Raw genomic sequence first — 25,976 nt, 5'->3', positions numbered from 1 at the left:
AACGATTAGTCATTTATAATTTAAAGTGTATACATTAGTGCTAATCCGCATATCAAATACAAATAGATATTAAAATAATAATAGAACGAATAATATTGATAATAATATAGGGGCGTAAGTATATAAAGTTAAGTGAATATATGCATCTCACAGGAAATCTCTCCCCAAGACAGACTAACCACCGTCAGCTTATTGCTAACAGAACAGGCAGATTAGCGTAGGATACGTGGTTCATCTTAATAGCGCACAGTCCACAATCTATTATGGTACCCCTCACTCTTGCTGTATCATGCCTACCCACAATGGATGAATAACATTATACACTTACATCTAACTCACTTAATTTGTCTGTAGGAGACCACGTATGGTGCCAGACTAGCTCAATAATATGTATTCTAATATGGGGTCGATGGAATATCTCGATGGCCATCGACTATAAACGGGCAGAATGATGGGAGAAAGAAGAAAACAAGGACATAAAGACCTTATGTCAAAGACATGTATTAGTATCTATTAAAAATTTAATTTAGAGATATATACCTACATGCTTGCAATCATATATCTATCTAAGCAGATACATATGCACGCACATTTAAAGTATAGGTCTGATAAATTTTGTACACGGGAAATGGAAATAAACACTGGGTTAGGAGAATGGGAAGGAAAGCCCCAAACAGAAGGGTTGTCATTGGATAGCCCCGTAAATAAGAGGTCCTCATTGAGTCCCCCGGGGGTCAGATCCAATAGGTCTCACTTGCACAGCTTTTGGACCCGTACACCATTGTCTTGATCACCACTTATGGCCTCAATACCAAACACCCTCATACCAGATGGGTCCCCATTATGATGTTGCCTAAAGTGTCGGGGAACAGCGTATTTATTTCTCTCCTTAGCTTTTCCCTTATCATTCTTACTCAGGATACTACATTTGTGTTCCCCAAATCTTACTGTCAGTGGGCGTATCGTGCGCCCCACATACAGAAGGCCACAAGGGCAGATGAGACCATATATGAGAAAGGTGGTACCACAATTCATAAATTGTCTGATGTTAAAGTACGACCAACACTCCCCACTGCTTCCTTTTTTCTATGCTACATAAAAGAATAGGATCCACAATTTCTTACGCCACATTTATAGCTCCCCTTTTGGTCAAATAAATATGGATCGAGGGTCCGAAATACCCTCCTGATTGGACGTTGCAGTTACTTTGATTTGATATGCCTTTGCCAAGCATAGGTTTGTGAGTATCATTTTTTATTCAATAAAGATTTTTATATTGAGGATTAATGCCCTAGGCCACCGCGCCCTCTGTTTATTTCCTAATTCTAGTGTATCCAGACATCCCCAGTCTTGTGAGGGCAGCAAGATGACATTTATCTGGATTTGCCAAGACGAAGAGCGTAGAGTGATACTATTGCGGGGCCCACCTTGAAGCGCAGGAGAAATGTGTGTTGTATACATTAAAAAGCTGCTCCAGATTCTGTCTGCTCTAGTTTCATAAATTCCCATCAGTATATAGGAGCACACTATATTTTTGGCTAATCAAACATTTTTTTCTGTATTGCAGAGTAATGAAAGTTATAAAATATGCAGGAATGTGCATGAATTGCAGAGATGTAATTTAGGGTTTAAACTAAAAAGGGTTTTTTTTTTGGAGTCTTCAGTTGGAACTTTAAAGTACAACTAAAGTCAAAACTTTTTTCCCTAGTTTATTGACAGACACAGCTCCATATCTTCTTGACCGATGGATATATGCTACTCTCCATAGAAGCAGGACACTAGGTGGAAAAAGTTTGACCACGCCTATAGGGCAGTCCCAGGGGGTATACTCCCACTTCCTGCTATAGGGCTTCAGTTTTTTTCTGCCTAGTAGGGAGTAAGGACCTAGTTCCTTGCTGGGATCTCTGGCCCTAGCATTTTTTTCCTTTTTAAATGGAATCTTTTTCTTTTTATTATTTTCTGTTACTGTGAGAACTACAATCATTTTTTTTTCCTGTGAGAACTCTAATCAACTGTCGGACTGGGCGACGGTCTTCCCAGTCGGGCCAGTGAGCGTGACCCGACCGCAGCTCCACACTGGGTTGGCTGTGACATAGCCCCACTAGGTGGGGGCTAGGACGCATAGCCCTGGTCCCGATCCGAGTCGTGATCTCTGGCCCGCAGCACCCCCATGCCAAGGGTGAGTGGTCTGTCTGGAGTGGTGCCCGCCTGGTCCCATGGTGCATCTGTGAAGGGGGGGTGAGTCCCTGCGAGGGTTATTTGGCTCTGTCTTGCTGCTATAGCAAGTACAGCTGGTCGCTGATGTCCCTTGGAGACTCCCTCTCAGAGAAGGTCTGTTAACTCAAGGACGGGTCTTCCATCCTGCTTTACAGACGCTGGCTTTGACGGTATATAGATAGAAAATCTACTTTTAGGAAGATTTATCATCGACTCTGGAGGACATTTATTATTCTTCCTGGTGTCTCGGGTCTTGGAGTTTCTCCAAAGAGGTGTAGATCAGCGTTTGGCCTTGGGTGCCATCAACTGCCAGATATTGACCCTGGCAATTTTCTTTCAACATCCTTGCTTCAAACCTTTGTTCATGGGGCCTGCCATCTGGCTCCCTCTGTGAGGTCTCCGTTGCCTCCGTAGGACCTGAATTTGGTGCTGTTGGTTCTTCAGAAACCACCCTTGGAAAATATTTGTGAGATTCCTCTGCTCACTTTGACAGAGAAGGTAGCTTTCTTGGTGGCTATTACTTTTGAGTGCAGGGTGTCAGAGCTGGTTTGTGTTGTCCTATCGTTCACCTTACCTGGTGGTTCACAGAGACAAGGTGGTGCTTCGTACCTGTCAGTCGTTCCTTACTAAAGTCGTCTCCAGTTTCCATTTAAATTAAGACCTTGTGTTGCCTTCTCTGTGTCCTAAACATCCTGAAGAGATTGCCTTACATTCTTTGGATGTGGTTCGGGCCCTTAGGGTGTATCTGGCTGCGGCTGAATCGTTCTGAAAATCTGATTCTTTGTTTTTCCTTACGGATGGACTCTGTAAGGGGGTGGCCGCGTTTGTTGCGACCATTTCCAGATTGATCAGACAGATGGTGGTGCAGGCCTATTCTATTAAGGGTCAGGATCCTCCTTTCCCTGTTAAGGCACATTCTAAGAGTGTGCTTTAGTGCCACCTGGGCCTTCCATCATCAGGCGTCAGTGATGCAGGTATGCAAGGCGGCCACATGGTCGTCTGTGCACATTTTCACTAAATTTTATAAGGTGGATGTGTTGGCATCTGCGGGTGCTTCTTTTGGCTTCAAGGTTTTGCAGGCTGCTGTTTGAGAGGTGTAGTCCTCTTTGAGGGTGTATTTGTTATTTTTTTCAGGTAAGCCACATTTGTTCCTGGTTGAGCTATTGTTTTGCCTGGTTGGCTATGTTTAGTCTTTGGGAAGTGTGTTTTTTCTTGCTGTGTTATTCCCACCCCTCATAATGACACTGCTTTGGGACGTCCCATCGGTCAAGAAGATATGGAGCTGTGTCCATCTATGAACAAAAGAGAAAACTGGATTTTTGGCTTACCGTAAAATCTTTTTCTCTGACCATTGACGGACACAACACCCACTCCTCTATTAAGTTGGGTTTTATGCTCGTCTAGCACTGCTTGTTAAAAAACTGAAGCCCTATAGCAGGAAGTGGAAGTATACCCCCTGGGACTGCCCTATAGGCGTGGTCAATTTTTTTTTCCACCTAGTGTCCTGTGGAGAGCAGCATAAACCCATCGGTCAAGAAGATGGGGAGCTGTGTTCGTCAATGAAAAGGATTTTACGTTGACAAAAATCTGATTTTTTTTTTTTTCTCGTTTTGGATAAAACAGAGAGGGATTAGAACATCTGTCAGTTTTTTTGGTGTCTGTGCCCCCGTTAAGGAGACCCCCCCCCCCTCTATTTGTCTGGTTTACTGTTGTTTTTGAAAGTAAAATAAAATCCCAAATTTTGGGTTGTCCCCAGAAAGGTAATAGAGGTAAAATTTTCCAATGGGGACACTAGTTCTGGTTCTTACTAACCTTACAAAAATGAAAAGAGAAAAACGTTTTGCCCATAGTTCTACTTTTAAGTACTATTTTAACCACTTGCCGACTGCCGCAAGTACATATACTGCGGCGGTCAGCCCCGGCCAGGCAAAGTGACATACCGGTACGTCACTAGCCTGTCACTGGCTTGTGAGCCAATAGCGGGCGGGCAAGCGCGCGCCCGCCCTGGGTCGTTCCCTAACAAGTCAGTGGGTGTGACCGGCGGACCCTATGTCCGCCGGTCACTCGCGATCGTTCGCCGGGAAGGGAGAAAGGCAGGCGGCTAATGTAAACCAGCCGCCTGTCATTCCCCCTGTGTGTAAAAATGGACATCAGACGGTTCTACTTTGTAGGACCGTTGATCAGTGTTGCCAACCCCCCGGAGGGAAATTTACTGGCAGAACGTCCAAAATTTACGGACGGCACCAATTTTTTACTGACATGGAAAAAATGTACATAAACAGGCTTTTTTCAGTGCTGAACCGTGCAAATATCAATACTTGAACTATAAACATGTAGATAGTGCTATTAGCAATGTGTTTAGGTTAAACAAAAGTCAAAAAATATATTTCTCCATTTACATGAATATCAGGTTAATCTAACCCAGTCAGCACAGCGTTCCCCCATATATCAGAGTGTGCAGGATTCCCCTTACAGTGACATAAAGAGGAATGCTGCAGATCTTGATTTAAGGGGGAACTCTGATTTAAGTGGGTGCTCTGGTGACCAGAAACCGCCTTATATCAGAGTCCACTGCATTGCCCTTTACATCAGAGTTCCCTTTTATATCAGGGTCCGCAGAGTTCCCCCTTCGCACTGTAAGGGGAGAATCCTGCAGACTGATGTAAAGGGGAACGCAAGGAACTCTGATGTGGGGGGCAATCTGGTGACCAGAGACCACCTTCCACAGAGTGAATACATTAAGATATGGGGGGTTACTAATATAGAGGGTTCTTTATATCAGTGCCCCCTTACATCAGTGACCCCCCCATCAGACTGGTCTGGCGGCGCTGTCACTGACCTCCTCTCAGGTGCACTGTGCAGGGCTCAGTCAGACGGCTCTGGTCTCCACTCCGCAGGCCCCACACATCTGACTTCTCCCGTGACCCCATCCCAGCAGCGCTCTCACTCTTGACTCCTCTCCAGAGTCCAGACTCCCCTGCAGACATGATAAAAGACAAGAGATGGTTAGAGACTGCGGACATGGTACAGGAGGTGGTCAGAGACTGCGGACATGGTACAGGGGGGTGGTCAGAGACTGCGGACATGGTACAGGGGGGTGGTCAGAGACTGCGGACATGGTACAGGGGGGTGGTCATAGACTGCGGACATGGTACAGGAGGTGGTCAGAGACTGCGGACATGGAACAGGAGGTGGTCAGAGACTGCGGACATGGTACAAAAGGTGGTCAGAGACTGCGGACATGGAACAGGAGGTGGTCAGAGACTGCGGACATGGTACAGGGGGGTGGTCAGAGACTGCGGACATGGTACAGGAGGTGGTCAGAGACTGCAGACATGGTACAGGGGGGTGGTCAGAGACTGCGGACATTGAACAGGAGGTGGTCAGAGACTGCGGACATGGAACAGGAGGTGGTCAGAGATTGCGGACATGGAACAGGAGGTGGTCAGAGATTGCGGACATGGTACAGGGGGGTGGTCAGAGACTGCGGACATGGTACAGGGGGGTGGTCAGAGACTGCGGACATGGTACAGGGGGGTGGTCAGAGACTGCGGACATGGTACAGGGGGGTGGTCAGAGACTGCGGACATGGAACAGGAGGTGGTCAGAGACTGCGGACATGGAACAGGAGGTGGTCAGAGATTGCGGACATGGTACAGGGGGGTGGTCAGAGACTGCGGACATGGTACAGGGGGGTGGTCAGAGACTGCGGACATGGTACAGGGGGGTGGTCAGAGACTGCGGACATGGTACAGGGGGGTGGTCAGAGACTGCGGACATGGTACAGGGGGGTGGTCAGAGACTGTGGACATTGAACAGGAGGTGGTCAGAGACTGCGGACATGGAACAGGAGGTGGTCAGAGACTGCGGACATGGTACAGGGGGGTGGTCAGAGACTGCGGACATGGTACAGGGGGGTGGTCAGAGACTGCGGACATGGTACAGGGGGGTGGTCAGAGACTGCGGACATGGTACAGGGGGGTGGTCAGAGACTGCGGACATGGTACAGGGGGGTGGTCAGAGACTGCGGACATGGTACAGGGGGGTGGTCAGAGACTGTGGACATTGAACAGGAGGTGGTCAGAGACTGCGGACATGGAACAGGAGGTGGTCAGAGACTGCGGACATGGTACAGGGGGGTGGTCAGAGATTGCGGACATGGTACAGGGGGGTGGTCAGAGACTGCGGACATGCTACAGGGGGGTGGTCAGAGACTGCGGACATGGTACAGGGGGGTGGTCAGAGACTGCGGACATGGTACAGGGGGGTGGTCAGAGACTGCGGACATGGTACAGGGGGGTGGTCAGAGACTGCGGACATGGTACAGGGGGGTGGTCAGAGACTGTGGACATTGAACAGGAGGTGGTCAGAGACTGCGGACATGGAACAGGAGGTGGTCAGAGACTGCGGACATGGTACAGGGGGGTGGTCAGAGACTGCGGACATGGTACAGGGGGGTGGTCAGAGACTGCGGACATGGTACAGGGGGGTGGTCAGAGACTGCGGACATGGAACAGGGGGGTGGTCAGAGACTGCGGACATGGTACAGGGGGGTGGTCAGAGACTGCGGACATGGTACAGGGGGGTGGTCAGAGACTGCGGGACCCAGCTTACTCTATTAATACTGAGATAGCCTCATTGGGGATGGAATGTTAGCACTGGATAGCCCCCTGGGATCACAATTAAGAGTAAAGTGCTTGTCCCACGATCAGATGATCAGACAGACTCACAAAAAGTACCGAATCTGACTGGCACACAGCAGTGGAGACTAGAGGAAGAGGACAATAACACAACACAAGCACTGATTTGGCAATGGCAACACTGTCCAGACCGCTCTGAGTCTCTGACTCCTTCCACAGCATGACACCACTCACAGGGCTCCAGAGTCCAGCTTCTCCATTGCATGATTTTCATCAACTCCCGCTCGGCTCCGAGTCCTGCCTCCTGGCGTGGCGCCATGACATCATCATTTGCCTCCTGTGACTGTCCTGAGTCCCGACCAGTAAGCGCGCCGTACAGCCTCTGCCAGTCCCGCCCCCAGAGCTTGGGCCCTGCAGCATCGGAATCGATCGGATAATGAGATGATCATCTCGGGCATCTCCGGAACTGCGCATGCGCAGTTCCGAGGTGAGCCGGTCACAGCTATTTTTACTGGCACTTTTCTCCTGCTACGGGCATTTACGGGCAGGAGAAAAGTGCCGTGTTTTTGCGGGCTGTCCGTAAATATACGGACGGTTGGCAACACTGCCGTTGATCTCTGTTTTTACACTAGTAGCCATGTCCAATCACAGTTAGAAACACGCCCCTAGGACACACTTAACCCCTCCATCTCCAATACAGTTAACCCCTTCCCTGCCAGTGTCATTTTTACAGTAACAGTGCATATGTATAGCACTGATTACTGCAGTAATGTCACTGGTAACCCCAAAAGTGTCAAAAATGTCAGTCAAGGGTCCGATCTGTTTACCGCAATGTCGCAGTCCCGCAAAAAAAATCGCCGATCACATCCATTACTCGTTAAAAAAAAAAAAAAACACCAAAAATGACATCTTTCCCTTTGTAAGTAAACGCAATAACTTTTGCGCAAACCAATCAAAATACGCTTTTTGTGAATTTTTTTATACCAAACATATGTAGCATAAAACAAATTGGCCGAAAATGTTAAAAAATTTTGATTTTTACATTTTTTTTGGGGAATTTCATATAAAAAAATGTGAAAAATATTGTTATTTTTGCAAAATTGACGCTCTTTTTTTATTGTTTATAGCGCATGATCAAAAAATCGCACAGGTGATCAAATACCACCAAAAGAAAGCTCTGTTTGTGGGAAAAAAAGGTCAAATTCGTTTAGGTACAGCGTCGCAGGACCGCGCAATTGTCAAAGTCACGCAGTAAAAAATCGCAAAAAAACCCCTGGTCAGGAAGGGATTAAAATCTTCCGGGGCTTAAGTGGTTAAGTTTCAGGCAAAGGAATTGTTGACTCATCAGCAGTGATCCAAGCCGTATTGGAGACCGTCAGACTCATAAAATAATGCAAAAGGCATGCAGCTAATTTGCAATGCTCAGGGGAATTATTTGTCATGATTTGTAAAACAAACATTGCATAACACGTATAAACATAAAACGGGATGAAAGCTATTAAACATTTTTTAATAAGATAGAATAGGCTGAACACCATTCGTTTCCCTTTAAAGTGGTTGTAAAAATTGACATATACACCCACTGAATTGACTAGCTTCAGGTGATACACAGAGATGAAACAAATCCTCATACATAAGATGTACCCGTTTATCTGCAGCACTCTCTTCTCTACAGCCTTCGAAAACTCACAGATCAGAAGCTATTTCTCAGCTCCAGCAGGCAGAGGAAAAAGGGTCTGATGTCACACTGCACAGCACAGAGGGGAGTGCTAAGGGTAATCTGAGACCTGAGTGGAGGGAAATGGCACACCCTCATCTATACAGTCTCTTAGAGAAATATGCACAGCTGAGGCTGTCAATCTCCATCTGTGTGCTGGAGGAGTGCCTCCCAGGATTCTGTGGTGTTGAGATAACCTGACAGAAGTGACTAATTCAGATAGCAGAGGGAAGATAGGAGACAGAAATGCTACTTTGTGCTTTGGATTGAGGCATGTGCATACTATACAGGGACATGCTCTGTCTATTTTTAATTTCAAAAGTTTACATCCACTTTAAAAGATGTACAAATGTAAATGTATTCAGTGTAACTGAAAGACTGCATACTGCCTGTCTCAATCAATTACATATTTAAATAGATAATTGTATAGGTATTTTAATATTTGTATGCATGAAGAATATAAAGCTTTATCTAGGCTTAAAGAGGTTATTTTACAGTGGAACAATGTGTAAAAAGCATTGCTTCCCACACCTACAATTTAAAGCACCTACACATTTCTAAAATTGGAAAAATTCTTGTGATGCCTGAAACTATTCTTCTTGCAGATGAAACCTGTTCAGTGTGATAAAGCTACAGAGGAGTCCAATCCTGTCAGTCAAAAACTTATTGTAACAAATGAGAGTGACCTTCAAGTTGCCTATGCTAAACAAAGACGAACAAAAAGCTCTATACTTCTTCGCAAAGAGCTTGATTCTCGTATCAAGATAGCAGCACGGGATTACCTGTTCCATGTAAATGAGGCCACAGCTGTTGTGTATGCTCGCCATGTACTTGCTTCCTTGTTGGCTGAATGGCCTGATGGTGTTCCACTGAAAGAAGACATCCTGGAATTAAGTGGACCGGCGCATATCACATATATTTTAAATATGCTAATGCATCTGGAAGAAAAACAGTTGTGGGAAAAGGTAAAGTGGTTTATAAATGTTCCTTTTTATATTTTCCTATATTTTTATACACATATCTGTATTTTTCCACAGAGAATAGTGCGTTTTTTTCATATATCCCCGTGTCACACAGGCAGTTTTGTAGAAGCTATCGGTAGCTAAATTGCTTAGCAACTGACACTTTGCAAAGTTTAATAGCCACAGAGTCGCCAGCTTCAGTAGCTTCTCATGTTATCTAATGCAGCTGATGATTGTCATAGCACTTCACAGATATAGATGGCGTAAAAGATGGGTAATCACTGAATCCATAAGACAAAGCAAGTTTATCTCAACAACCATAATCATAGGGACATATGCAGCTCCTAGGAGATGTGAATGGATCTCTGTAACAATAAAAACAAACAGAAAACACCACCCTGGGTGCAGCATGACACAGATGACATGACATAAGTTGTTTCAGACAATTGGCAACTCGCATATAGGAAGTAAAGAAAAGCTTGTCACAAATGCCAAAAGTCTGAATGGTTAAAGCAGGTGGTGAGGAAGCACTACAACACCACCTCACCACCTGCTTTGACCCCTTGGTCGCTGTACTACACAAGGTTGCAGTGTGCTTGGTAGGTGCACTGTCAGCACACCTAATTCCACTTACTACACTAGATCCCTACGTCCTATGGACCCAATATTTGGGGGGTTGTACACATACATATACTGAACAAAATTATAAATTCATATTCATTAGCTGAACTCAAAGATCTAAGACTTTTTACACAAATGGCCTATTTCTCAATTATTGTTCACAAATCCCTCTAAATCTGTGTTAGTGAGCACTTCTCCTTTGCTGAGTTAATCCATCCACCTCACAGGTGTGGCATATCAAGATGCTGATTAGACAGTATGAGTATTGCACAGGTGTTCCCTAGGCTGGCCACAATAAAAGGCCACTCTAAAATGTGCAGTTTTAACACACAGCACAATGCCACAGACGTTGCAAGTTTTGAGGGCACGTACAATTGGCTTTCTTATTGCAGGAATGTCCAGCAGAGCTGTTGCCCGTGAATTGAATGTACATTTCTCTACCATAAGCCGCCTCCAAAGGCGTTTCAGAGAATTTGGCCGTACATCCAACCAGCCTCACAGCCGCAGACCACATGTAACCACACCAGCCCAGGACCTCCACATCCATTTCTGAACAAACTGTCAGAAACCGTCTCAGGGAAGCTCATCTGCATGCTCATCGTCCTCATTTGGGTCTCAATCTGACTGCAGTTCGTTGTCGTGACCACTTAATTGGGCAAATGCTCACATTCGATGGCGTCTGGCACTTTGGAGAGGTGTTCTCTTCATGGATAAATCCCAGTTTTTTTTAGATTCTTTTCATTTCAGCTCATGAAAAATGGAGGCAAAAACAAGTGTTGCGTTTATAATTTTGTTAAGTATATGTGTGTATATCTAACAAGCTGAATGTCTGCTGTCCAGTGGCTAGAAGCAATCCAGTGGCTATTTCCAAACAACCCTGCTAACAGCCACATCGCCACCTGTGCACCGTGGCTGGGGAAGAATCGAATGCGGTGCAATATGCATCTGCACCTTCAGGCGATCTAGGGACATTAGGTATGCATCTAATAATGATCAGGGACTCTGTACCTGGTGTTGCGGTGATTAGGGATAACATCACTGGTGTGACAGTGATCAGGGACAATACGGCTGATGTTGTGGTGATCAGGTACAAAGTAACATATGTGGCAGTGATCAGGGGCACTTTTTTAATAATTTTTTTTTTTTACAATTTTGTGATTGCTGTAACAATTAGACAATCACACAGTAGTAAACAGTGACAGCAGTCAAAGATCCCGCCAGTGTGTGCTGTAAAGATGGCACACAAACAGCCAATGTGGGAGGACGTATTAGGTGGTTAAGGAGAACCTGTCACAAAAATCATCATATAGGGAACTTTTTGTGCCCTATCTGATGTTAGACCTTTGCGCTATTATTGTGCAACACAAAAAAATTGGAACTACCGCTATTTTAAACTCTTGAGTTGTCTTTCAGAAAATATATCATGTTTTGGAGGTTTTTACAATCTTCAGGGCTAAAATGATTTAGCCCCCCCCCCCCCGTACATCCTTGGGGTTCAGTGGGTATACCGGGATGATGCCTGCACCTACAGGCATCCCGTTGACATTCTTTGCAACCGGCGATTCTGTACAAGGCAGAAGTGATCTGAGTGACTAATTAGCCACTCAATCACTTCTGCGGGTGTTGGAAGGGGGTTCCAGCCCCCTCCCGCCACCACAACACCTCTCCAGGGCTTTCTGGTCCAATCGCGGAGGCCGGGAGCAATGGCTGCCCTGTACAGAGAGAGAGGAACTGATGGCGTTCCCCTCTCTCTAAGCCTGAAAACCAGGAGCGACAAGACTTCCGATTCCGCCCCTGATCTCAGTCTGATCTGCTGCATGGGGGGCCAGAGGAGAGATTTGGGGTCTAATAGACCCCAAATCTCTCCATAAAGAGGACCTGTCATGGCCCATGCTGTCACAAGGGATGTTGTTCATCCCTTGTGATAGTAATAAAGTTAATACAATTTTTTTAAAAAAAAGTGTAAATAAAATAACTAAATAAATATAAAGCACCCCCGTCTCACTGTGCTTACACGCAAATGCGAACGCATACGTTACTTACGCACGCATATGTAAACGGTGTTCGCACCACATGTGAGGTATTGTCATGAGCATCAGAGCGAGAGCAATAATTCTAGCACCAGACCTGTGAAACTCTAAACTGATAACCTGTAAAGACGTTTAAAGCGTCGCCTATGGAGAATTTTAAGCACCATAGTTTGCCACCATTTCACGGTCAGACACAGTTTAAAGCGTGACATGTTGGGTATCTATTTACTCAGTGTAACATCATCTTTTACATTATACAAAAAATTGGGTTAACTTTACGGTTTTGTTTTTTTATTCATGAAAGTTTTTTTCTCTTTCGTAGCTGCTGATTTAAATCAGACGGATGGGTAATAAGCCCCTCCCACTAGGAGTGACCAGGTAGAGCCAAAGGCTTTGACACGCCCAGGGGGGCAGGATCCCTGGGTTATTACCCCTGGCCTCACCGTTGCATCTTCAGTTTTAGCTGCCTGGTCTTAGGAATGGCCAAACGGCTCCCTGCTAGGACCTTGTCCTAGCTCTGTTTTAAACATTTTAAAGGGAACCTTTATTTTATTTTTTGTTGCTGCTGACTCCAGTTACTGTGGAATGCCAGCTGGGTTTCGGACTGGCTATATGAGAGCGTTACGGTCTCCCAGTTTGTGGCAGCGAGCGCTTGCAGACCGTAGCTCCGCGCTGGGTCTCCATAGCAACTATAATCCCACAGACGGGGACTGGCCTGCGGGTGGAACACCCCGCTGGGACGCACACACCTGGCATGCCAGCGTTGCAGCGTGCCCCTTGGCCGACAGCGCCCTTACGGTGCAGAGACAGTCTGTCAGGATGGACGCCCACCCTCCGCAGCGTGGTCCGGTAAGTACAGTCTCCCGTCTGGTTAGCGGGCCTGGGGCGGACGTGGACCCCTCCATTGGTGAGTAGGACCCTCAGGTGCCCATACCTCCTACCAATCTCCTCCACTATGAGGGGTCACCTGGGACCTTCCCCTCCTACCCTGACCTCTCCCTACCCTGGGCTCCGGACCCTTGGGACAATTTTAGTGGGGGCTCCCCTATGTAAGTTGCTTCAGGTGCTATACCAGATAGTGGACGGTGGGGGGAAGGCCTCGGAAGGGGGAAAATGGTTGTGCCTCATACCGCTACCTTGGGGGGGTTTAATCCGCCGAGATAACTTCCGCCAGGGCCCCCTGGCCTGGTAATAGGGTAGGCTTCACTAGGCCCAAGGTCATGTGCTCATCAGTGCGAAGTCGCCATTTTGCTGTGGCCTGCAGCCTTAACAGTCCTCAGCAGCCTGCGTGGGTATCCCTATCACTGTAATGCCGGTGGCCATTTTGTTGGAGCCGGAGACAAAATGGCACAGGAGCTTCTAGCTCTTGTGGGCAGGGGCATTTCCTTCTACCATCTCCTCTCCATGCTGCTGATGGACCTTTCTGTGTTCTCCATGTGGTAACTACTCTAGAGGAGTTTACCCTGGCCTTCACCTTTTCATCTTCAGAGGGGTTTCAGGCCTTTAGGGTGTCTTAGGATTACCCCCCCCCCCCCGGAGTAGCGCCGCGTGCATCGCGATCGCCTCTTTAAGGTGCAGTGGACATGCTGAACCTTGTGGTGCTTTTGTAACCTCACCTAGCTTCTGTTTAACCCCTTGCGGTGCAGGTTCCGGTGTTTCCCTGTCTGCTCTTTACAAACTTACTGTTTGGCCATATGTCTAATATGGATTACCCAAGCTTGTCTGTGACCCCCGATGTATAGTTGGGGCCCGCTTCTAATGCTCATGATGTGACTTTATTGTCTGTGATGCAAGAAATGTCCAGAAAAATGGACAAAGTTATTGCGGCAGCATTTACTAAGAAACGCCCTCTGCCCTCGCCTGTCTCATCTCAGACCTCGGATTCTGAGGCCGATATGGTCGCCGGCGACGCAGACCCCCTTTTGGAGGATGCGTCCCCGCATTCAGACATTTCTGACGTGGAAGAGGATGTTTCCACACCCGCCTTGGCACAGGAAAATGCGCTGGTAGATGCTTTGATATCCTCAGTGAGGGACACCCTAAAAATCACGGATGCGATTTCTAAATCGCAAGGAGCCCCGGTATCTTTTGGATCCCTCAGGGCAAAGAGATCAGCCAAGGTTTTCCCTTGCCCCGAAGTCTTGTCCGCCTTAGTGGAGGAACAATGACGGCGACCTAATCGCATGCTTGCAGTTCCCAAACGTTTGGCTGGACGCTACCCGTATGAGGAAGAGATCTTGCGCAAATGGACGGTCCCCACTCAGGTGGACCCCCAGATATGCGGTATTCACAAGGCCACGGTTTTACCAGTGGCAGACTCATCTCTCCCTGATCCGGTTGACAGACGTATTGAGGTCTTATCCCAACACCTGTATACGGTAGTGGGATCTATTCTCAGGCCTGCCCTGACTACCATTCTAGTCTCTGACTATGTTTGAATGGGTAAAGGCTCTGAGAGAAGCACTGACGGTAACCCTGTTACTGTCATCTGCCCTGGAACTCGCTGACCCATTATCGCAGATGTGTGATAAAATTACTCGCGCCAAGATGTAAAAGGTCAGATGTGGGAAAGCTGCAAGTATTCAAAGACACTAACTGAACAGGTAGTGATCTCAAAGTTGGTAGGTGAATGGGTGTATATACTGCGCTAACCTTATGAAATTAGACCCAAAAAGTGCACGTGCTATAATGTAATTAACCTTCAGTGATAAATAAATATTAAATATTAAATAAATTGTTGAATATAAACATTAGACTCCAAATATGATGTGTCTTCCACTAAATTACAAGTGCAAACTTGAGAAATAGTGCAAACATATGACTTAAAAATGAATGAAAAAAGACATAAAAAATCCCATGAAATTTTCAATAAATATACATCAGAGGATAATCCGTGGAAAGTTCTTTAAAGTGCAATAAACGTGCTCAAAAACAGTCTCTATTGTGCTGGATGGGATCGTGCGTGCCGGTGATTCTTACAGGTTCTACCACTCTGTGCCGGGTGAAGTAAGGTATCACACTTACCGGACGGTGTGGATTCCAATGGCGTATGCCTAATGGAATCTAAAGCGCTTAATTGCTGCTGCTCCTCTATATGGATACCAAGGTGGACGTTCTCTTTATGGATGAAGGATGGACGCTCAGCATGGAAGAAAGAAAAATATGCTTCTCATAGTGCAAAAAGGTTTTCCTTTAATTGAACTTGCATAAAAAATCTCACATCAATCTTCACAAAACACTGTCCATGTAAAAACACCATAAAAAGTCCCCCGATCAAAAAGCTGCAGCTGATGCTAAAACTCCCAAATGGTAAAAAGCACTCCAAATAAAACACTCCAAATAAAACGTAGGTGACACAGCAAAAAAAGCACCAATGATCCCCAACAAGTGTACCGGGGTAAAGTGCAAAAGGATAGTTCGCTACTGAGCTCCTAGTTCCGCCTTACAGCTGGGTAACCATAGGCGCTGGTTCTCTCCGCTCTCCTCGCCGAACCCGGAAGTAAGAGTCTCGGCGTGCGGTCCAGCTCCTAGCTCAAAGCGAGGCAACGTGCGTGCCAACTTGACGCGTTTCGTCAGAATGTGACGTCTTCGGAAGTGCCACGTACGTTGCGTTCCAGCTTGGTTATATACACGGATATGGACTCATTTCCGCTCTTTTACATCTGCTTGTTTATCCTATTCATTACCCCAGCGATACCGGAAGCAATTCACTGAGTCCATGGCCTGTTATTGCGCGGTGGTCTCTTTGCAAAAAATATATTGTAACAATATATTTTGTATAACTATAAATCGCCAATTGATTATTATTCCATAGATTCAATATAAATATTGTAATGTAAAAAGTGTATAATCGGTCATCAGTCAATTAATTTTGTTTTTATTCCCAAGTGTCATTCCTTCTCACTTTAGGAAGATGCACTGCGCTAAAATTAAGATGCTATTTTCTGTGCAGTTTTGGAAAGATTATATGGCCGATAAAGATAAACAAAACAGCTGCATAATTAATGCAGCTAAATTGTTGCCTGAAAAAATATATATTACCTTAATGATGTTATAATATACAGAACCATGAACTGATGTTTTACTTCCATAGAGCTTGTATACCCTCAATGAGGTGCATACCATTAGATTTATTAACCCCTTACTATGTTAAAACATTTAAGATAATAGTAATAATAATTTGATCAGAATCCAAATATTTTTGGATTCTAGTATCTCACCACATAATAATCATATTAGAATGAACATGTTACAACCCTATATGCAACCTCCAGGTAATAAATAAAATATATTAAAATTATAAAAAAATGTATAAACATACTTGTGCCAATAATCAATAGTTGGTTAAGAAACAATTAATATCCAAATCTTTGTTCATTCCCTTCGGCTGTAGTGTATCTAATTCACATATCCAAAAGGTTTCGTTCTTTGATATAGCTATTTTTCTGTTTCCCCCTCTCCAATGCGGTTCAACTGTGTCTATGCCACAAAATTGTGCTAATGTGGGGTCTCTGTTGTGATGGGTTCTAAAGTGCATAGAGAGGCTATGTTTTTTATAGCCCTTTCTGATATTATTTAAATGTTCCCCTATTCTGATACTCAATTTTCTGGTTGTGCGGCCCACATATTGCAGGCCGCATGGACAAGAAATAATATATGTTACATGTGTGGTGGCACATGTGATGAGTTTTTTAATTGAATATTCTTTAGATGTAGTATGGGATTTAAAAGATGTCAATTTTCTATTTTTTATTTTTACTGTATTGCATGCTTTGCATTTTTTGCATGCATAAAAACCTTTAAAATCTAGAAATGTTGAGCCCAACGTCTTTGGGGGGTCTGGGATATTGTGAACTAATTTATCTCTTAGATTTGGTACTCTACGGTAGATGAAGACAGGTTTTGGGGGCATTATTGATTTGAGAGTGTTATCTCTCATCAATATATGCCAATGTCGTTTGATTATTTTCTCTAATTGTTTATGGTTTCTGTGAAATTGTGTGATAAATGCTAAATTAAAGTGACTGGTGCTGGATTGAGTGCTCTTGACTTTATCTGCTAATATTGTTGTTCTATCCATATGTGCAATGTTGTCTCTCAATTTCACTAACGCTTTATTGTTATACCCCTTATCTACAAATCTTTCTATTAGTGTGTTGGCTTGTTGCACGTAATCCTTATCATCTCGGCAGTTTCTCCGCATTCTCAGCAGCTGTCCCTTCGGAATAGCATTTATCCATCTGGGGTGGTGACAGCTGTGAGTGGGTATGTACCATCAAACACTAGGGAACAGGCAGGGTTGGGATTTGAACTCATGACCTAAGAGCTTTTTGCTCATGAGTGCAGACCACTAAGCCAATGTGCCAAGTACAGTCAGATCAAACACTAGGGAACAGGCAGGGTTGGGATTTGAATTCATGACCTAAGAGCTTTTTGCTCATGAGTGCAGACCACTAAGCCAATGTGCCAAGTACAGTCAGATCAAACACTAGGGAACAGGCAGGGTTGGGATTTGAACTCATGACCTAAGAGCTTTTTGCTCATGAGTGCAGACCACTAAGCCAATGTGCCAAGTACAGTCAGTTTATGCGATGCTAACCTGGACTTTCTTCCGCTCGAGCATCAGTTGGAAGTGTGCTCATCAGACGTGCGATCTGGCTAAAGTCCTGGTCGGCCAACCAGGCTTCTCAGAAGCTTTTGGCAGATCTTCCCTTTTAGGGTGAAAGCCTTTTTGGTTCCTCCTTGGATGACTTGATCAAGACGATCACTGGGGGAAAGAGCAGACTCCTTCCTCACTCAGCTAAGGGTAAGTCTCCCTCGCGTAAGCGAGGTCCATCCTTTACAGCCCAGAAGCGTCTTTTTCGTGTGACCTTGTCACAGAAAACCAAGCAGACTTCAGGCGTAAAAGGATCCGGGAAACGGTGGGCTGGTGAGCCGAAATCCTCTGCCCCCAGCACCTCCAAGCAGACTTCTGCTGCCTGAAGGGGCGCCCCCACCCACTTCAGGGGTGGAGGGACGTCTCTGTTTCTTCCCAGATCCTTGGACTTCACTGTTGGACAGGTGGATCCACAAGGTAATTCAGTCTGGGTACAAGATAGAGTTTGTTCCCGTCCGCCAGACAGATTTTTTTCCCTCCAATCTTCAGCTGTCCCCAGACCGCCTTGCAGGGCTGCAGGAAGCGATTCGGGATATACTGTCACTAGGCGTGATTGTACCAGTTCCTTATTAGGAACGCTTTCGAGGGGTTCTATTCATACCTGTTTGCTGTTCCATGGAAGGAGGGCAAATTGCGTTCAATCTTGAACCTCAAAACTCTGAACCGCTTTGTGTGCGTCCAGAAATTTTGCATGGAGTCCCTGCGGTCAGTGGTGGCCTTCTTGCGTCAGGGGGACCTGCTGGCCTCCAACGATATCAAAGATGCCTGTCTCCATGTCCCTATTTGCCAGGTTCATAAACGATTCCTCCACTTCGCGGTGGGCAAGGACCATTTTCAATTTGTGGCATAACCGTTTGGTCTCGCCTCTGCTCCCAGGGTCTTCACCAAGGTGTTAACCCCTATCCTGGCTCTGCTACTACTGAGAGGAATAGCGATTCTGGGGTACCTGGACAATCTTCTTCTCCGAGTGGAATCGTCTGTGACATTGGAATGGGATTTGGGGGTGACCATTCACACTCTGAAGCAGTTCGGTTGGAATCTCAACCTTCCGAAATCTGCCCTGGTTCCAACAACCCGACTGGAGTATCTAGGGATGATCCTAGATTCAGCTTTGGCAAAGGTATTTCTACCTCCTGTGACGTTACAGAAGTTAAGGGAAGCGGTTCTGTCGCTGCTGGCTTGCGATCTGGTGTCTCTCAGGTCATCTATGCAGGTGCTGCATGCACAAGTGTTCCAGCAGCTATGTCTCCGGTGGGGGACCCCGGATGTGGACCTGTTTGCCTCCAGACAAAACAGGAAACTTTCAAAGTTTGTGGCTTGGTCCAGAGATCCTCTGGCCAATGCAGTAGACGCCCTGGTGTCAAGTTGGAGGGGATTCCGGCAATTCTGGTTCTCCAGATTGGCCCCGTAGATCCTGGTACGCCAATGTGATTCGGCTGAAGGTCGCAGGTCCGTGGACACTTCCTCTGCGGGAAGATCTTCTATCTCGGGGTCCGATCTTCCATCCTGCTTTACAGTCGCTGGCTTGAACGGCTTGGCTGTTAAGAGCAAGGTGTTAAAGGTTAGGGGTCTGTCCGATTCTGTGATCCCTACCTTACTCAAGGCTAGGAAGTCCATTTCTCAAGAAGATTTATCATCGTAAAAAGCGTACATTGCTTGGTACGAATTGCTGAATCTGCATCCTAGATCCTTTACTATCAGCAGGATCCTGACCTTTCTACAGAAAGGGGTTGACCAATGTTTGGCAGATCTCAGCCTTGGCTGTTTACTTTCAATGTCCTTTGGCTACGCACTCTTTGATTCGTACGTTTCTTCTGGGGGTTTGCCATTTGCCCCCCCCCCCCCCAGGAGCTCTCCGTTACCTCCTTGGGACCTTAATTTGGTTCTATTGGTTCTTCAGAAATCTCCTTTCGCGAACATAAGACATTTACTTGCTTGCCTTGTCGCAGAAAGTTGCCTTTTTGGTGGCTATCACCTCTGCGCGCAGGGTTTCTGAAATAGCGGCGCTATCTTGCCGCTCTCTTTATCTGGTAATACACAGGGATAAGGTAGTGTTACGGCCTAATTCGTCGTTTCTTCCTAAGGTGGTTTCAGACTTCCATCTGAACGAAGACAGATGTCCGAAACCTTCACATCCCAAGGAAATTGCCTTGCATTGCTTGGATGTGGTTCGGGCAATACGGGTGTATCTGGAGACTGAGTCCTTTTGAAAGTCGGACTCTCTCTATTTGTGAATACGGATGGAACCCGTAAGGGTCAGGCTGCGTCTGTGACGACCATATCTCGATGGATCAGACAGACGGTGGTGAAGGCGTATTTTCTTTCAGGCAAGGTTCCTCCTTTCCTTGTCACGGCTCACTCTACATAGGCGTTGAGTGCCTCTTGGGCTTTTTCCGCCAGTGATGCAGGTTTGCAAGGCAGCCACTTGGTCGTCTGTACATACGTTCACCAAGTTTTACAGAGCGGATGTGTTAGCATCCTCGGATGCATCCTTTAGCCGCAAGGTTTTGCAGGCCACCATGTAAGGAGAAGTCTAATTTTCCTTCTCCTTTATAGTTTTGTTACAATTGAGCACCAGTTGTTGCTTGTTGGGCTCCATGTTATATAGTTGGCTATGTTAGCTGTGGGAATTGCATTCTTTTAAGTTTGTCCTTTCCCACCCCTCAGTGGTTACTGCTTTTGGACGTCCCATCCGTCTATGATTTAAAGCAGCAGCTACGTCCGTCGGTGGACGAAAGAGAAAATGGGATTTTTTACTTACCGTAAAATCCATTTCTTTGAGTCCACCGATGGACGTAGCTCCCAGCCCTCTTTTCTCTGAAGAGTTGGGTTCTGGTGGTTATTCACTGCTTGCAACTAAACTGAAGATGCAACAGTGAGGCCAGGGATTAATAACCCAGGGACCCCGCACCCCGGGGCGTGTCAAAGCCTTTGGCTCTACCTGGTCACTCCTAGTGGGAGGGGATTATTACCCATCCGTCTAGGATTTAAAGCAGCAGCTAAGTCCATCGGCGGACTCAGAGAAATGGATTTTACAGTAAGTAAAAAATCCAATTTTTTTCCCCAAAAATGTTTGAGGGTTCTAAGTAATTTTCTAGCAAAAAAAAAAAAAAGATTTTTACTTGTAGGAACAAAGTGTCCGAATAGGCTTGGGAAGGAGGTGGTTAAACATGCTTACAAAAAATTAAAACTGTTCTGGTTGCAAAATGGTTAAGGCAGGTATACAGAGTGTTCCACAGTCCCCAGAGAGCGGGACAAAATAACTTGTGTGCCTATATCATACTGTGTATGGCTACCCTATCAGCAGGAACACTTTATTCATACATTCTGAAAACATTCTAGATGTATTGAACTGTTTTTTGGGCTTTTAAATCTATATTTCTTTTTTGTTCATTGATGGACACAGCTCCTGATCTTCTTAACCATTGGGTTATACTGCCCACTACAGGAGTAGGACACTAGGCAGAAAAAAGACTAACTACGCCTATTGGCAGTCCCAGGAGCTATACCCCCCCCCCCTCTCTGCTATAGGTACTCAGTTTTTTTCCTGATCTACAATCAACTGCCAAACTGGGCAACAGGCTGGATAATCCATATCCAGTGATCACCCCAGTCTGGCCAGCGAACGCGTGCAGAAGTCGGCTCCGCGCTAGATTGGCCGCGACATAGCCCCACGGACAAAGGCTGTCCTACGAGTTAAACGCCTCCTGAGATCGCATACGACTGGGTCTCGGCCTGTGTTGCAGTGTTCCTCCTGGCCGACAGCCCCCCATTTTGGAGAGGAGGTTCTTTCTGGAGCGGTGCCTGCCTAGTTCCTGGTATGGTGGGTACCTGTCCCCTCTCTCCCCCTGGGGGTTTTGGGGTGGACGTGGGCCCCTCTATGGGATGGCCGGACCCCCCGGTTTCCCTCCTTCCTGTTATGCACCCTCCCCCACTTCTGGGTCCCTGTGGGTCATCTAGTCCCCCATATGCCCCCCCAAATCCCCCTGCCCTTCCCCCCTATATCTTGGGTAGTGTGGTGGTCTGGCCTAACTCCTGGGGCAGGGTGCTGTGCTGGCGATGGAGGGGGGGGGCGCCGCCGGCCACTGGGCTGTACCTGGTGGGGGTTCCTGCCACGCCCCCCCTCCCTCTTTTTTGTGCCTTGCCTTAGGCCTAGGGATCCCTCTTGGTGTCATGGAAATTAATATACGCTTGATGCACAGATAAATCTGTTGCACTAATAAGTGCATGTTAAACCACCTGTTGACCGTCCCACAAAGATTTGCTGCTGCAGGGCGGCTCGGCTGTGCATAATCATGTACATGTACGTGATTATGTGCACTCGGTCCCGGCAAGTTGTGTGATTAGACACAGTGGGAGCCAGACCACGGGAGGAGGGCCGCCGGCCTCCCGCAATCTTCAGGGAAACTGACAGGAGAGCCGCCTGCCTATGTAAACAAGGCAGACGGCTCTCCTGTCAGCAGGCTCAATGGGATCATGTGTCTCAGCTAAGCTGAAACACAGATCTCTGTGAGCCTGTCACAGAGCCTTCCACCACAGTTAGTAAGCACAATTTAGAAGCACACTTAACCCCTACATAACCCCTAGTAATAACCCCTTCCCTGCCAGTGTCATTTATACAGTAACCATGCATATTATTTAGCACTGATCACTGTATTGGTGTCAATGGTCCCCAAAAAGTGTCAGTGTCCAATTTGTCCACCACAATCCCGCTAAAAATCGATGATTGCCGCCATTACTAATAAAAACAACAAAAAAAGTCCAAAAATCTATCCCATAGTTTGTAAACGCTATAACTTTTTCGCAAACCAATTAGTATACGCTTTTTGGTATTTTTTTTTTTGCCAAGCATGTTCACCATCCCCAGAGACGCAGACGCACAGGCTGGTTCAGTTTGGATGTTCACAAGTTGTCCTGCCCAAGGTAGCACTCTTATTTTATAGTCCGAGAACAAAAGGGGTTTACAGGAGAGGTGGTGTCAACACAACCAATCAGACTTTCAAAAGTACAATTGGAAAGGGGAGTGTATGTTTATGGACAAACCCGACCGTGTGTATAAGTTCCCAACTGTCAAGTGAAAGTGAAACAATACACTACTGCTAAAAATGGCTGCCAAACACTATCGTGGATTATCATGGACTCTGCCACGATAATTCACTAGCATGCACTCCTGTCATAACCTGTTAGAGTGAATCCTATATAATATAGTTCATAAAAACCATATATAATAGTGATTATGCTATTGTTCTAATAAATGAGAATATATCAGCAAAGGAAATAGCAGCAGTATTTCAATCATGGGGATCAAGCATAATAGAAAGCTACCAGCCATTATTCCAGCAAAAGGGCAGATATTTTTAAAACGATAATAATTCCACATCACAAACATAGAGTATCTCAAAGGGAGTACACCCCTCACATTTTTGTAAATATTTTATTATATCTTGTCATGTGACAACACTGAAGAAAATAAGTTTTGCTACAATGTAAAGTAGTGAGTGTACAGCTTGTATAACAGTGTAAATGTGTTGTCCCCTCAAAATAACTCAACAAACAGCCATTAATGTCTAAACCGTTGGCAACAAAAGTGAATACACCCCTAAGTGGAAATGTCCAAATTGGGCCAAAGTGTCAATATTTTTTGTGGCCTTCATTTTTTTCCAGCACTGCCTTAATCTTCTTGGGCATGGAGTTCACCGGAGCTTCACAGGTTGCCACTGGAGTCCTCTTCCAGTCCTCCATGGCGACATCATGGAGCTGGTGGATGTTGGAATACTGCCCTGTGGCCAGTCTCTGAAGGGAGGGGATTGGATCGTGCTCTGCTTCAGTATGTCACAGTACATGTTGGCATTCATGGTTCTCTCAAGGAACTGTAGCTCCCCAGTGCCAGCAGCACTCATGCTGCCCCAGACCATGACACTCCCACCATGGTTGACTGTAGGCAAGACACACTTGTCTTTGTACTCCTCATCTGGTTGCCACCACACACGCTTAACACCATCTGAACCAAATAGGTTTATCTTGGTCTCAGACCACAGGACATGGTTCCAGTAATCCATAACCTTAGTCTGCTTGTCCTCAGAAAACTGTGGGCTTTCTTATGCATCATCTTTGGAAGAGGCTTCCTTCTGGGACGACAGCCATGGAGACCAATTTGATGCAGTGTGCGGCGTATGGGCTGAGCACTGACAGGCTGACCCCCCACCCCTTCAACCTCTGCAGCAATGCTGGCAGCAGTCATATGTCTATTTCCCAAAGACGACCTCTGGATATGACGCTGAGCACGTGCACTCAACTTCTTTGTTCGATCGTAGCGAGGCCTGTTCTGAGTGGAACCTGTCCTGTTAAACCGCTGTTTGGTCTTGGCCACCGTGCTGTAGTTCAGTTTCAGGGTCTTGGCAATCTTCTTATAGCCTAGGCCATCATTATGTAGAGCAACAATTCTTTCTCAGTGTTGTCACATTAAAAGATATAATGTGAGATACTGTATCTCCGCCACTGAATACTGGGGCCCCGGCTGGCTGTTATACATTTGCGTGGTGAAGTTCGCATCGCACTGCCATAAAGCCGAACCGGTGTTCCCTCCAGCGGTAGCCACTCAGGTCGTTCGGGAAATCAGGCGAGTGGTATGCGGTCTACATTTAATAGAAGGCTTCCACAACTAACAGTCTTTCCTCAATGCCAGTTAAAGCCGTATTAGCTGTGCATAGCCCATACCGGTAAACTGACACTGCGAGACATAATGGCAATTTAAATAAAACACTTCCTGAAAGACGTCCACAAAAATATTAATAACATTTCCACAACACTGTCATAGTGCCGCGCGTGGCCGCCATTTTGTTGTGGCCTCTATTCTGTAATACAGGGCGGCTATGTTTGTGTGGTCTAACGGCCATTTTGCATTAGTCCGGCATTGGTGCTGTCGACAGCACTGGTGCTGTCGATGCCTGTTCTGTGGCGTGGTGAGTCTGGTGGGGTCCTCTCTCTCTCTGCTTTAGGATCGAGGGTGGTCTGTTGCTGGCAACTGGGTGGTGCGGCCATTGTGGTGGGGGTGTCTTGTGTTTACACTTTTTGTGGGGGTCCCCCTATTTTCTCTTGGAGTCTTTGAAGCATGTTTCCCCACCTGACCTCCTCTCAGAGGCTGCGGGGCTCTCCGGGTCCCAACCATCCATTGATGCTCTGCTGGCAGTTCTTGTGTCCTTTGTGTCCCGGGTGGAGGTGGCTTTTGGGCAGCGGACTAGCAAAAAGCGCCCTCCACTTTCTCGGCCTCATCTGTCTCCTCAGATCCTGAATCTGGTTTGGCCGCCGTGGATGTGGCTCACCCTGTGGGGTCTGTGACTACACATCCTGAATTCTCAGATAGTGAGGATGAGTTCCCCATCTCCTGTAGCCGCGCACGAAAAAGGCGCTGGTGGACGCACTGATTGTTTCTGTGCATGAGACTTTAAAAATGGAGGGCGCAGCTGAAGCTGTGGGGGAGGCACCGGTTCCCTTTGGCACTCACAAGCCATTTAGAGCGGCGAAGGTTTTCCCCTTCCCCCTCCTTTTTTGACAGGATTGTCGCAATAGAGTCCAAAACATCTGCCTTGGGTTCCTAAACGATTTACAATGCAGTACCCCTTTAAATGGTCCCTTCTTAAAAAGTGGACTGTTCCACCGGTTGTGGAGCCCCCAGTTTCCAGATTGAACAAGGCAACCTTGATTCCCGTTGAAGAGTCTCTGGCCTTTAAGGATCCTAATGACAGGAAGGCGGAAGCTGTGGCCCGCAATATGTTCATGGTTGCTGGTTCGGCACCTAGGCCGGTATTCACCCTTTACCCTGTTGTCACAAACTCTGACTAAAGTGGGCTAAAGTTTTACGCCATGATCTGGAGGGAGATCTTGCCCCCTGCCTTTGCTGAGCTGGTGGACCAATTTGTTTAGGGGCTGCTGTTTATCTGTGATGCCTCTTTGGATGTGCCTCCCCTGTTTGCCAGACTGTCTGTTTCAGCAGTGGTCCTTAGGCCTGTTTTTGGCTCAAATGTTGGTCTGTGGACCAGACCTATAAAAAGGCCTTAACTGATCTCCCTTTTCAAGGAGATCGCCTGTTTGGAGCTACCCTGGATGACATCAAGGGTCTCGCAGGGTGGCAAG

At 46.4% G+C, this 25,976-nt stretch overlaps 1 protein-coding gene across 1 annotated transcript in view; it reads left to right on the top strand.

Moving 5' to 3' along the window:
• ZZEF1 (zinc finger ZZ-type and EF-hand domain containing 1) overlaps positions 1-25,976 on the top strand; it is a 499,621-nt gene that overhangs the window by 433,115 nt on the left and 40,530 nt on the right. The window contains exon 49 of the mRNA XM_082244777.1: positions 9,180-9,539. Coding sequence (XP_082100903.1) covers positions 9,180-9,539 — 360 coding nt within the window. The remainder of the gene's footprint in view (positions 1-9,179; positions 9,540-25,976) is intronic.

The sequence above is a fragment of the Pelophylax lessonae genome (genome assembly GCF_965119305.1).
Source record: "Pelophylax lessonae genome assembly, chromosome: 2".
Lineage (NCBI taxonomy): Eukaryota > Metazoa > Chordata > Amphibia > Anura > Ranidae > Pelophylax > Pelophylax lessonae.
The sequence above is the reverse complement of the archived record's forward strand: the minus strand, read 5'-3'. Positions and strand labels throughout refer to the sequence as shown.